The 12,159-nt window shown below is 38.7% G+C and overlaps 1 protein-coding gene across 2 annotated transcripts; it reads left to right on the plus strand.

Annotated features, from left to right (window-relative positions):
* Nucleotides 1-25: 25 nt before the first annotated feature.
* On the plus strand, nt 26-9,662 carry ccdc62 (coiled-coil domain containing 62). Of its 2 annotated transcripts, XM_052116598.1 has the most exons (11): nt 26-452; nt 545-585; nt 1,484-1,676; nt 3,229-3,395; nt 4,521-4,622; nt 4,751-4,922; nt 5,137-5,253; nt 6,748-6,836; nt 7,465-7,565; nt 8,593-8,701; nt 8,839-9,662. In XM_052116598.1, the coding sequence occupies exons 1-11, from the start codon at nt 392-394 to the stop codon at nt 8,917-8,919; spliced, it is 1,233 nt and encodes a 410-aa protein (XP_051972558.1). In that variant the 5' UTR covers nt 26-391; the 3' UTR covers nt 8,920-9,662. The 2 variants fall into 2 exon arrangements, 1 of the variants encoding a protein (XP_051972558.1); XR_007969558.1 differs by lacking the exon at nt 8,839-9,662 and having other exon boundaries at nt 6,668-6,836.
* The last annotated feature ends 2,497 nt before the right edge of the window (nt 9,663-12,159 follow it).

Consider the following 12,159-nt stretch of genomic DNA (forward strand, 5'->3'; position numbering starts at 1 on the left):
TATGCACGTTTCAAAACTCGGAAAATAATCACTCGCTTCTTGTCATTTGTTTAGTGACTTTAAATGTAATTTTACGTTTAGTAATTTCCCATTTTTGTAAATTATTTGTGATTTGAATCGAGAATGTAGGGGTTTGGGTCTATATTCGCTATCTAATTTTTTTAGTCATGATGGTTTTATTTACATTTAAATTCTGCTGAAATTTTAAAAACAATCAAGCGTAATGTGTATTATGATCATTCTACAATAACAACAAACCCGACAGGAGGGATCTAGTGTGCAAGGATGATTTAGATGCTGTCATTTTGATTGTTTTAAGTGAAGTTCGATATAAAATGAAGTCAGTACATTTGCCAGTATTATTATTAGACTTTGTCCAGTGTGAGATGTGATGGAGGGAGAACAAGATATAAGAAACTCTAAAACGAGTGGAAACCTCTCGATGTCAAGAGGTGATGTACACTTGGCCATAAGTCAAACAATATTAGAAGTGTCAGTTACTGTTCATAATTATCACTGATACATTTAATACATGATTTTTCAGGATATACAGTTTTAACCTGGCACAGTACTACTGTGAATAAGGTTGGTTGATTGCTTTATTTACTGTACTAGTCAAAAGTTTGGACATACTTGAATGAATTTGTTTTTAATAATGATTATAAAAAACCTATTGATCTAAAGGTGCATGCGTAAAAATATATTTACCAAACTAATATATTATATGTAAATTATTTATCTTAAATGCATGATTTATTTTGTGGTCTCTACATAATTCCCATACTTTCGTGTGTGAGTGAGTGTGTGTGTGTGAGAGAGAGAGAGAGTGTGAGTGTGTGTGTGTGTGTGTGTGTGAGAGAGAGAGAGGGCGCGAGTGTTTGTGTATGTGTGTGTGTGTGAGTGTGTGTGTGTGCGCGCGAGTGTGTGTATTTGTGTGTGAGTGAGAGAGAGTGTGAGCGTGTATTTATCACTTTGTGGGGACCAAATGTCCCCATAAGGATAGTAAAACCCGAAATTTTTGACCTTGTGGGGACATTTTGTCGGTCCCCATGAGGAAAACAGCTTATAAATCATACTAAATTATGTTTTTTGAAAATGTAAAAATGCAGAAAGTTTTCTGTGAGGGTTAGGTTTAGGGGTAGGGTTAGGTTTAGGGGATAGAATATAAAGTTTGTACAGTATAAAAACCATTATGTCTATGGAAAGTCCCCATAAAACATGGAAACACAACATGTGTGTGTGTGTGTATATATATATATATATGAATTGTGTAACTGTGATTCTATTGTTTGCCACCTCTATGTGATGTCACTTATAAAAATGTACCATGGTAAACCAAAGTTTTTGCCATAATACTATTTATAATGAGTTGTTATTAATTCAGTATCATAGTAGATTAATGTGGGAGGCCCTTTAAACAGTTTAAAAAGCTTTCAGGATATTTTCTTTATTTATTTTTATAATAAATTACTTTCTCACATAGACATCAGCTAATGGACTGGAGAGCAGTACCGTCCAGAGGCAGCAGCTGGAACTGCAGCTTCTGATAGCAGAACTGAAAGACCGTGACGTGGAGCTCAATAACTTGGCTGTAGCCCATCACAGGCAGCTGCTGTCCTGGGAACAGGACCGACAGAGAGTGCTGATCCTGGAACAGAGATGTGCCCGACTGAAGGGTAAGACTGACTTTGAAATTATGGCCTATAGTTGTTCCTGAAGTTCTTTTTTTTGTTAAAGGGGCAATATTCTAATTTTTTTTTTAAATATTCTACATTTTTAAAAGTTCACTGATTATCATAAGCCCAAAGTATACTTCGATTTTAACAAACTCTTAGCGTCTCCATACAGTTGAACGCTCACCTTTCAAAAAATAATTAATATGACTATGCGTGCACACACAGGCACGATACGACTGCTACGAGATACTGGACTATTTCTCTTCAGGAATTTAGACCAATAAATTCTTTCTATGCCTTCAGACTTGAGTTATACAAATGCAGGCATCTCCTGGCCTCTTCACACACTCTTGATTTAGTTTATCATGTCAATATTGTACAATCTTTCTGACACTTAAAATTTACCAGACTGTAGTAGAGGTAGACAGATATATCAGATTTACTGATTAATTGGTGCTGAAAGTTGCTTTCTGGAACTATCATTATCGGCAAAAATCTGTGCTAATAGTTGTCAATAGTTTTTCATTCCTCCGTGTTCTTCTGTGTCCCGTGCTGGTGGATTCTGCTGTTAGAACTGCTTGATTCTACAGTTTAACAGCGGTCTCTAGAGGTGAAATAATGAAAATCACGTAAGAATTTGCTGTATTGAAATCTGTCATTATTTACAATGTTCATGCATATTTTACCTTTACATTTAGCAGTCATTTAGTCATATTTTGATTCAATAATCAAGTGTTATAAATCGAAGCGAGGGCATACAAAAAAAAATGCATATATAAGTAAACCCTTTTTCACCCAATTTGGAATGCCCAATTCCAAATGCGCTCTAAATCCTCATGGTGGCGTAGTGAATCATCTCAATCCGGGTGGCGGAGTACGAATCTCAGTTGCCTCCGCGTCTGAGACCATCAATCTGCGCATCTTATCACGTAGCTTGTTGAGCGCATTACCGTGGAGACATGGCGCGTGTGGAGGCTCCACGCTATTCTCCGCAGCATCCACGCACAACTCACCGCGTGCCCCACCGAGAGCGAACCACATTATAGCGACCACGAGGAGGTTACCCCATGTGACTTTACCCTCCCTAGCAACCGGGCCAGTTTGGTTGTTTAGGAGTCAGTCAGCACACCCTGGATTCAAACTCTCAACTCCAGGATTGGAAGTCAGCGTCTTTTATCACTGATCTACCAGGCCCCCTTTTTTTTTTTTTTTTTTATGAACAAACAATGTTAATAATTTTTGTGGAAGTCAACATTATGCAACAAATGCTACTGATTGATCTTAAGTTGTATTGAATATTCCTTTGATTCAATACAAATTCAAGATAGTGATTCATAATTAACTTTTTCATAATTCATAATTCACTTTTCTCAGGACACATGTCTGCAAACTAAACTGCAATAAAAGAAATTGGAAAGCGAATTTTACTTTAGAAATGTTTAAGCATGTCTTCATAGTACAACAAACTCTTTTATTTCAAAAGATGAATTTAAATGTGATCCCTTTATACACTGAAACATGATGAAGCTGAGAATGTATAATTTGTCTCCAGATGGGGTGCAGAAGTGTAATGATGTGATCAGAGATCACAGTAAGCGGACGATGGTCATGGAAGCAAGAGATGAGGACGTGCACAGAGAACTCAACAGCACTCAACAGGAGCTACACGAGCTGAGCCAGAGAGAGCTGAACACCACCAGACATCAGCAAGACCTGGAGGTAAAGTCAGTGTGTTAATGTGTACATTTTTAACAATTTCTTGTCCTCTCTCTACTGCCAATAAAATGGCAAACACTAAACAAATTTTAAATAATGTTTTTGAGGATACCAAAGAGCAATTATGTCAAACCATCAAAATGCATTTTTTTCACAGATTTCTAACTATTGAAAAACATATTAGCATTGTATTTTTGTTTACAAGCACTCTGTTTTTAAATAGGTTGTACACATTATGTTTAAAAAGCCTCTTTAAGATCTCCTTAACTCTTTCCCCGCCAGCGTTTTAAAAAAAAAGTTGCCAGCCACCGCCAGGGTTTTTGACGATTTTCGCTAAACTTTAATGGCCCGCAGAATATTTTCTTCCATGAATATATGAAGATGCTATATATCACAATAAAGATCTGAGCCTCTGCTTTTAGGCAAAAAAACGATTTTATTTTATCTTCATTTGTTCTTTTTTATTGCGACTTGAACAGAGGTCGGTTTTGTCAAAAACAACATTTCAGACAAAAAGCTGATAAAAAGGCATGTTTATGTCTGATATTTTGAGCTTCTCAATACTCCATTTCTTCATGTTTGAGACGATCGCAGTCTGTTTCTTTGATCAAAGAGTTGCGTACTCTTTCAAAACATGCGGAGGGGTCTTCCTTACCGTATAACACCTAAAACACGGAAACCCGGAAAATTCCGTGTTTGGCGGGGAAGCGTTTTTTTATAAAACACGGAAAATTCCGTGTTTGGCGGGGAAAGAGTTAAGACTAATTGCATGTTAATAAACTTTGGTGATGTGGGTGTGGCCGAGCGACATCTGTGGAGAGGCAGAGTGAGTGATTAATGTAAGGATTGACACCTGTGGGAAATCGCCTCTAACAGCTGTTTTGTGTTTGCCGTGAGAGCAGAGAGGGATTTAAAGGGCAGTCCAGACTGTCAGTCAAGCTTGAGCCTGGGCATGTGTGCATTGTGTAATCTGGACTGCCCTTTAGATACCTCTCTTCTCTCACTGCAAACATAAAACAGCTGTTAGAGGCGATTTTGCACAGGTGTCAATCCTTACCGTACTCGCTCTCCACAGACGTCGCTCAGCCATGCTCCCATCACCTCATAAACATTTGTGTTTATTTGTAGGCGAAGAATCAGAGCCTGAACTCCACCATCATGATGCTCTCAACACAGGTGGGGCAGCTGCAGGTACGAGAGGAGGAGCTCAACTCAATGCTCAAACTGAAGGTAGTAGAGAACCTAAACACAAACACATTTGCAGACATGTCCTTTCTCCTTTATCGTTTTCATTTATATTTTATCATCACCTTCACATTGTTACAGTATAAGTGTTTTCTTTTATATATTTATATCAGGACAAAGATGTGATTGGGGCCACCGATCACATCTTCGAGCTGTCTGGTCATCTATTTGAACTAGAAAAATCACTAGAAGAACTGCAAACACGTGAAAGCAAAACACTGCGAGAAACAGAGGAACACAAGCACTGTTTCAGAGAGGGCAGACATGAAAATACACAACTCAGAGGTACACAGTGTTGGTTCACAATACCAGAGTCGCTTTCATTTTTTAACATGATTGATATTATGATTGAAGTTTTTTGGATATCTGACCATGTGATGTCTCTTTTGATTCAAAGATTGTCTCAAAGATTTGAATAAATGCTTTCTAGAAGATATAGAAAAGTTATAATAGATAAATGGCAAACGGAAATGAAAAGAGGCATGTTTCTGTTTTACAGCTGACCTTCAGGAGAAAACCATTGTGAACAACATTCAGAGAGAAGAAGTCTTCTGCTTAAAACAGGAAAACCAGCTGCTGAAGAAAGAGCACACTGCGGTTGAGCTCCAGCTACTAAGTATGTCATTACTGTATGTTAATAGTATGGAGGCTCATTGATGCCACTTAATAATCCTTTAAGAAATTGATTAATTAAATTGATTTTAGATTAGCTAAAAAATTATGTTAATTTATCAAAGAAAATTATGATAAAAAAGAAATGCTGATAAATTATGAAATTCAATGAGATTTCATGAAATTATGAAAATAGATATTTTAATATGTGATTAAAAAGCGATTGAGAATTGCATTTATCATTCTGTTTGCATTTATTTATTTTTTTTATGATCAAATAAATAAATTATTTTTTAAAGTTTATCCGCATGTTTGGACAATTCCGAATTGATTGTTTAATTCTTTTATCTATGTCTCAATTCATTTATTAATTTCTCAAATTTATTTTTGAGTACAGTGATGCTAAACCATGTGATGTAGAAGGGGCAGTCTCAAGAAACCTGTTAAGAAAATGTCCTGGTCATTGTGGCAGGGCGGAGGGCGGGGCCAGGTTGTGATTCTGCACACCTGGCCCCTAATCAGCCTAAGCAAGCCTCAGAGAGGGTTAAAGGTCTGTCCTCCACACTCTAATGTACAACAGCCACACCTTGCCGGGCGGTTCGGAGGCAGACCTCCGGCCCCTGGCGGACAGAACACCCCGGCGCATTTTTGGTGGACGGTAGTGGTCTCCCTCGCCCCTGGTAGCTGTAACCGCTCCAGGCATTTGGTTGGGAGCCCCTCCTCCCCTCACAGTCGGCGGCCGTTCCTCCGCATCCAGGCGGCCGGGCTTCTCCGTCCTCCGGCGGATGGCCGCGGCTGCTACGTTGTGTTGCACGGTAGTGGCGAGAACTCTACTGTGGCGCATCCCTCCTCCTTCCCGGGTTTCAGCACCAGTGTAAAGGGATTAATGGAAAGGAGGAGGCGAGAACTGGCTTAACAATATAAATAATATTTAATAATAAACTGAACCAAAAAGACAAACACACACCGGTGTCGGACAGCTGCCCGTAACACTCTCTCTCTGTCGCACTGCAGCTTCCAGTCGGCCTTTATCCCTCTCTGAGGCTTGATTAGCCTGATTAGGGCCCGGGTGTGCGGAATCACGACCCGGCCCGCCCTCCGCCCTGCCACAGTCATGTTTAACCCCAAATCAATAAAAAAGGTGAACTTATATTTTGCATAAAGAAAATGAAGCCTACATTTAGGACCATTAAGATTTTTTTGCATTGTAGCATTAATTTCAGGACATTTAAATTTAAATCATTTAAATCAGCTAAAATAAAAGACTTTACAACGAGGAGTACTATTAAGAATACTACTAAGACTACTTTATAATTTAAATAAAAAAAATGTCATGGTGTGGTCATGGGAATCATACATTGTGGTAATGAAAATTGGCTTGCACAATATAATGAATGTGTTTCTTGTTTTCTTAACAGGTTTCATGACAATCAGTCTTTTCATAACCCTTGATGCTTGTTATTTCAAACTGATGGAAGTTGTGGTGTCTGTTGCCCAGGTGAAGATAAGAGCTGGAAAGATGAGTTACTTGAACTATCCCAATCAAAACAAGCCCGAGCCGAGTCCGAGTCCGAGTGCCTGCGACAGGTATCTGCCACTAATCTGTCTTTTAAAACTATCTCTTTTTACATTTATTCCTATATCTACTCCCAGAGCAGTTTTCTGTTTTTTCAGCATACCTCTTAAGACGTCCTGCATTTCTACTCCATGACTCGGTGATTTTATCTTGACAATCTCTATCTTTTTTAAATCAGACCGTTACCTTACAGTAGCTTGAAACAAACTCTAACCTATTTTTTCCCCTTTTTAACAATGGACTATTCACTTTTCGTTATTTTAAATACCTCTGACTGTTCGCTTCATAATTCTGATAAGTAAATAAATGCTTCATTGTTTGTGTAATAGTGATTAAATGAATGATGAAGTTAAAGATGTACTTTAGATCATTATAATAACTGTTTCCCATGTTATTTTTTGTCCACACTGAAAGGGAAATACGTTGCAAAGTGACAAAATCACAGCCAACACAAAACATATTTAAAATAGAAAACCAAGACAAAAACACATTTTGTCGGTCGATTGGTTTCTATTCTTGTCACGTTGAACATCCTGGTTCACTTTCGTCACATTTTTGCCTTCAGTTTGAACAAACGCATTACTTGACGCTTTTGGTTTGCGTTTGGTAAGGCATTTAAATATGATCTGTTTGTTTTAGGTTTGTGAAAACCAGCAGAATGACCTGCAGCTGCTAAAGCTGAACTTGGAGAGCGCCAGGGAGAAGCTTCGAACTTGTGAGGGTCAAAGGTCACATGGGAGGTGGGAATGAAATCTACAATATGCATTTTATTAGTTCCTGTTTTATTCTTTCAAAACAGAGGTGTATGGAATCTCTCTCAAAAGAACAACAGATTGATGAGATTGAGGAGGAATATGTTTCGTTTTGGTTATTTTTAAACCCAAGTGTAAAGTGTGTAAAGTGTACTCAATACCTCAGCTGGAAAAAGACACTATATTGTGTTATGCACACTTCATGAAGTAGCACAAACATTTTAACCATTCAAACATGAAAGAAATGTGACTTTAGTACTGTTAACACTTTATATTATTTCTTAAGCATTATGTAACACTTGCATTGAATGGACCAACAGATCAACAGATTCTTCTAAAAACCTTCATTTGTGTTTGGCAGTAGAAAGTCGAACACATCTGGGATTTGGCAGGAGGTGAGGATTTTACACGTTTTTAATGAGGGAATGAACTACAATCCCTTGAAGCATTGCGAATGACCTAATTGATTTAATAATGATGGAAAATATAAAACCATTGATTTAAAGTTGTTGTTGTTAAGTATAGAATCTATATAGATTTTATTGCTAAATATTCAGACATTTGAGAGTGTAGGAAGGAACACAGACTCGATTGCATCATTCACAGTGCGTCATAAAAGTGGGCGGTCGCTTCAGGACTTGTTTGGTGCGTTTTGTTCACCGCAATTCTTTGACTGGTGGATCATTTCCATTCAGGATAATGGTAGTGCACTTTTTTTTTACCTAAAATTCTTCTATTAAACACCTTTTTGAAATGAGGATGAAAATAACACTTCAACGTGAGTATACGCCATAGATTAACAGCCTCGGAGCTCACGGTCGGTCTGTCATTAAGGTTTTAATGTTTAGAAGTTAATCGATTCCCGTTTGCAAAAAATAAACAAGATTATTTTTCCTCTGGAAGCCGAACGTTCTTCTCTATTGAATTACATACTCATTCATACTTTTGAAAACAATGCAAATGTATGGCAGTTTTCTGCTCTAATGATAACAATGACTTTTATTTCGTTATCCAGTGCGTCAGATCTGAGCTGTCTTCACCTGGATTGCCCCTCACCCCAAAGTGGGCGGTGCCCTGCTTGTTTGCATGATTCTGCACTAAGCATCGAATTCAATAGCAATGAGGTAGCCCACCATTTCAAAGCACTGGGAAACACTTTGCATAGATTAAAGCTAAGCATATTTGATATAAGGTATTCACATAGTGTATGTTGATTTCTGATTATCATGATTTGTGTCTTTTATATTTGTGTTTCACACAGAAGGGGTACAGCTCATCCACAAGTCGTTTACAGCGTTTGCTGGCTGATTCTCTGGAAATGGTGGCAAGTTTAGAAAACTAGCAGATAACTTGTCAGTCCAACTCAAAGTAGTCATGACAACGGCAGCCATCTCAATCACTCATAGCCCTCCACCCATTATCGGACTACCAGGGTATATTCCATAAAGAAGATGTAGAGGATGTTATTATGACATCATAGAATTCTTTTGCATTCTTAAATATTTTATGCTCCATTTAAATTATGTTTCAATTTTAAATTGTTGCTGATTGACATTCCTTTTGTATCATTTCCAGTAGGAGAATCAGTCCCAAATTAAAAGCGGTCTGCACTCACAACAAGGAAACAAGTAATATGGTCAATAGAGCTACAAGGTCCAGCAAATTCTTGTTTAATGCCGCCGTCTATCACTGCTTCTGGAAATAAATCTATTTTTGGCAACCAAAGATGAGTTTTGCAAAGCTAACAAATTATTTTACCAGTAAGATTTTCGATACAAATGATTTAACTCTATATTTTTAATTGAAAACTATGTTTTTATGACAATTAATGATGATTTAGATTGCACTACCTCCCTATTTATAAACCAATTGTTTCTTAAAGTGTTCATCTTTCAAGATGGCTAAATGGTGCTGGCTGTTTTTTGTCATTCCATTTTCGCTGTCATCTAAACTGTTTGGTTTCAAAGTGAATGAAGTATGAACTGGCTCATTGTGCAGATTATTGTGTTTGACTCCTGAAAGCCATAAATGTATTCAGAAACTGTAATGCCTTGTCTTTCAAATGGGGATTTTGTGTGAATCAAAAAGGGTTTGTTCACACAATTTATATATTTATATATACACTCACCTAAAGGATTATTAGGAACACCATACTAATACTATGTTTGACCCCCTTTCGCCTTCAGAACTGCCTTAATTCTACGTGGCATTGATGCAACAAGGTGCTGAAAGCATTCTTTAGAAATGTTGGCCCATATTGATAGGATAGCATCTTGCAGTTGATGGAGATTTGTGGGATGCACATCCAGGGCACGAAGCTCCCGTTCCACCACATCCCAAAGATGCTCTATTGGGTTGAGATCTGGTGACTGTGGGGGCCATTTTAGTACAGTGAACTCATTGTCATGTTCAAGAAACCAATTTGAAATGATTCGAGCTTTGTGACATGGTGCATTATCCTGCTGGAAGTAGCCATCAGAGGATGGGTACATGGTGGCCATAAAGGGATGGACATGGTCAGAAACAATGCTCAGGTAGACCGTGGCATTTAAACGATGCCCAATTGGCACTAAGGGGCCTAAAGTGTGCCAAGAAAACATCCCCCACACCATTACACCACCACCACCAGCCTGCACAGTGGTAACAAGGCATGATGGATCCATGTTCTCATTCTGTTTACGCCAAATTCTGACTCTACCATCTGAATGTCTCAACAGAAATCGAGACTCATCAGACCAGGCAAAATTTTTCCAGTCTTCAACTGTCCAATTTTGGTGAGCTCTTGCAAATTGTAGCCTCTTTTTCCTATTTGTAGTGGAGATGAGTGGTACCGGTGGGGTCTTCTGCTGTTGTAGCCCATCCGCCTCAAGGTTGTGCGTGTTGTGGCTTCACAAATGCTTTGCTGCATACCTCGGTTGTAACGAGTGGTTATTTCAGGCAAAGTTGCTCTTCTATCAGCTTGAATCAGTCGGCCCATTCTCCTCTGACCTCTAGCATCAACAAGGCATTTTCAGCCCACAGGACTGCCGCGATACTGGATGTTTTTCCCTTTTCACACCATTCTTTGTAAACCCTAGAAATGGTTGTGCGTGAAAATCCCAGTAACTGAGCAGATTGTGAAATACTCAGACCGCCCGCCTGGCACCAACAACCATGCCACACTCAAAATTGCTTAAATCACCTTTCTTTCCCATTCTGACATTCAGTTTGGAGTTCAGGAGATTGTCTTGACCAGGACCACACCCCTAAATGCATTGAAGCAACTGCCATGTGATTGGTTGATTAGATAATTGCATTAATGAGAAATTGAACAGGTGTTCCTAATAATCCTTTAGGTGAGTGTATATATAGCTCTGGAAAATATTAAGAGGCCGCTGCAAATGTATCAGTTGGATTTACTATTCATAGGTATGTGTTTGAGTAAAATGACCATTTTGGTTTTAGTCTATAAAGTACTGACAACATTTGTCCCAAAATCCAAATGAAAATATTGTCATTTAGAGCATTTATTTTCATAAAATGACAACTGGTCATAATAACAAAAAAGATCCTCAAATAATGCAAAGAAAACAAGTTCATATACATTTTTAACTTCAGAAGAGATTAGAAATCAATATTTGGTGGAATAACCCTGATTTTCAATCACAGTTTTCATGCATGCTCTCTACCAGTCTTTCGCATGTTTCACACAATGTTGAGTGACTTTATGCCACTCCTGGTGCCAAAATTCAAGCATCTCTGCTTTGTTTGATGGCTTTTGGCCTCCCATCTTATCTAGAGACCAGAATAGGAGTGGTGGTGGTGTAGTGGTCTAAGCACATAACTGGTAATCTGGTAATCAGAAGGATGTTGGTTCGAGCCCCACAGCCACCACCATTGTGTCCTTGAGCAAGGCACTTAACTCCAGGTTGCTCCGGGGGGGATTGTCCCTGTAATAAGTGCACTGTAAGTTGCTTTGGATAAAAGCGTCTGCCAAATGCATAAATGTAAATTTCCATACAGACTTGAGGATGGGCTTTTTTGTCTTAAGCTAGTAAGCAACCACCCAAGAAACCATTAAGGAACGCATTAAACACCACTCACAACACCTTAGCAACCGCATGGCAACACCCTGGCAATCACTCACATCATCCGAGCATCATTGTGGTATATTTTGCACGTGCAAGGAGCACATACAGGACAGTACATTTTTCGACAGTTATTTATCCAATCCGATTGGTGCCTATTGTGGTTTAGAAAATACACACTTGACCTTAAATATGTGTATCAACCATTAAAGCCATAGTTACACAATATATATAGACTGATGTTTGTTTATAGGTGAGAGTCCTCGAGCTGGAGAGTCAGCTGGCAAATGACCATGTATGGCTGGGAGAACACAGGAAAAGACACTACGACATGGGAGGAATCCCAATGGCCTCGTCTTCAGATAAAGCAATGGATAATTTTGACAGTACACTGCCTACTCATTATCCTGACCCACCCACAATGGAACTGCTCAGTTTGGAACCATTCTGACTGGACTCGCCCCGACAGGAACCATCCACACCCGAGCCAACCAAAGGCTCTAAACGAACTTCAA

Source organism: Xyrauchen texanus, chromosome 43 (genome assembly GCF_025860055.1).
Source record: "Xyrauchen texanus isolate HMW12.3.18 chromosome 43, RBS_HiC_50CHRs, whole genome shotgun sequence".
Lineage (NCBI taxonomy): Eukaryota > Metazoa > Chordata > Actinopteri > Cypriniformes > Catostomidae > Xyrauchen > Xyrauchen texanus.

Coding starts and splice junctions, on each gene's coding strand:
- ccdc62 (XM_052116598.1), top strand. CDS start 392: ATGGAGGGAGAACAAGATATAAGAAACTCTAAAACGAGTGGAAACCTC. Junction 586..1,483: donor ACAGTACTACTGTGAATAAG/GTTGGTTGATTG, acceptor TTTCTCACATAG/ACATCAGCTAATGGACTGGA. Junction 3,396..4,520: donor GACATCAGCAAGACCTGGAG/GTAAAGTCAGTG, acceptor GTTTATTTGTAG/GCGAAGAATCAGAGCCTGAA.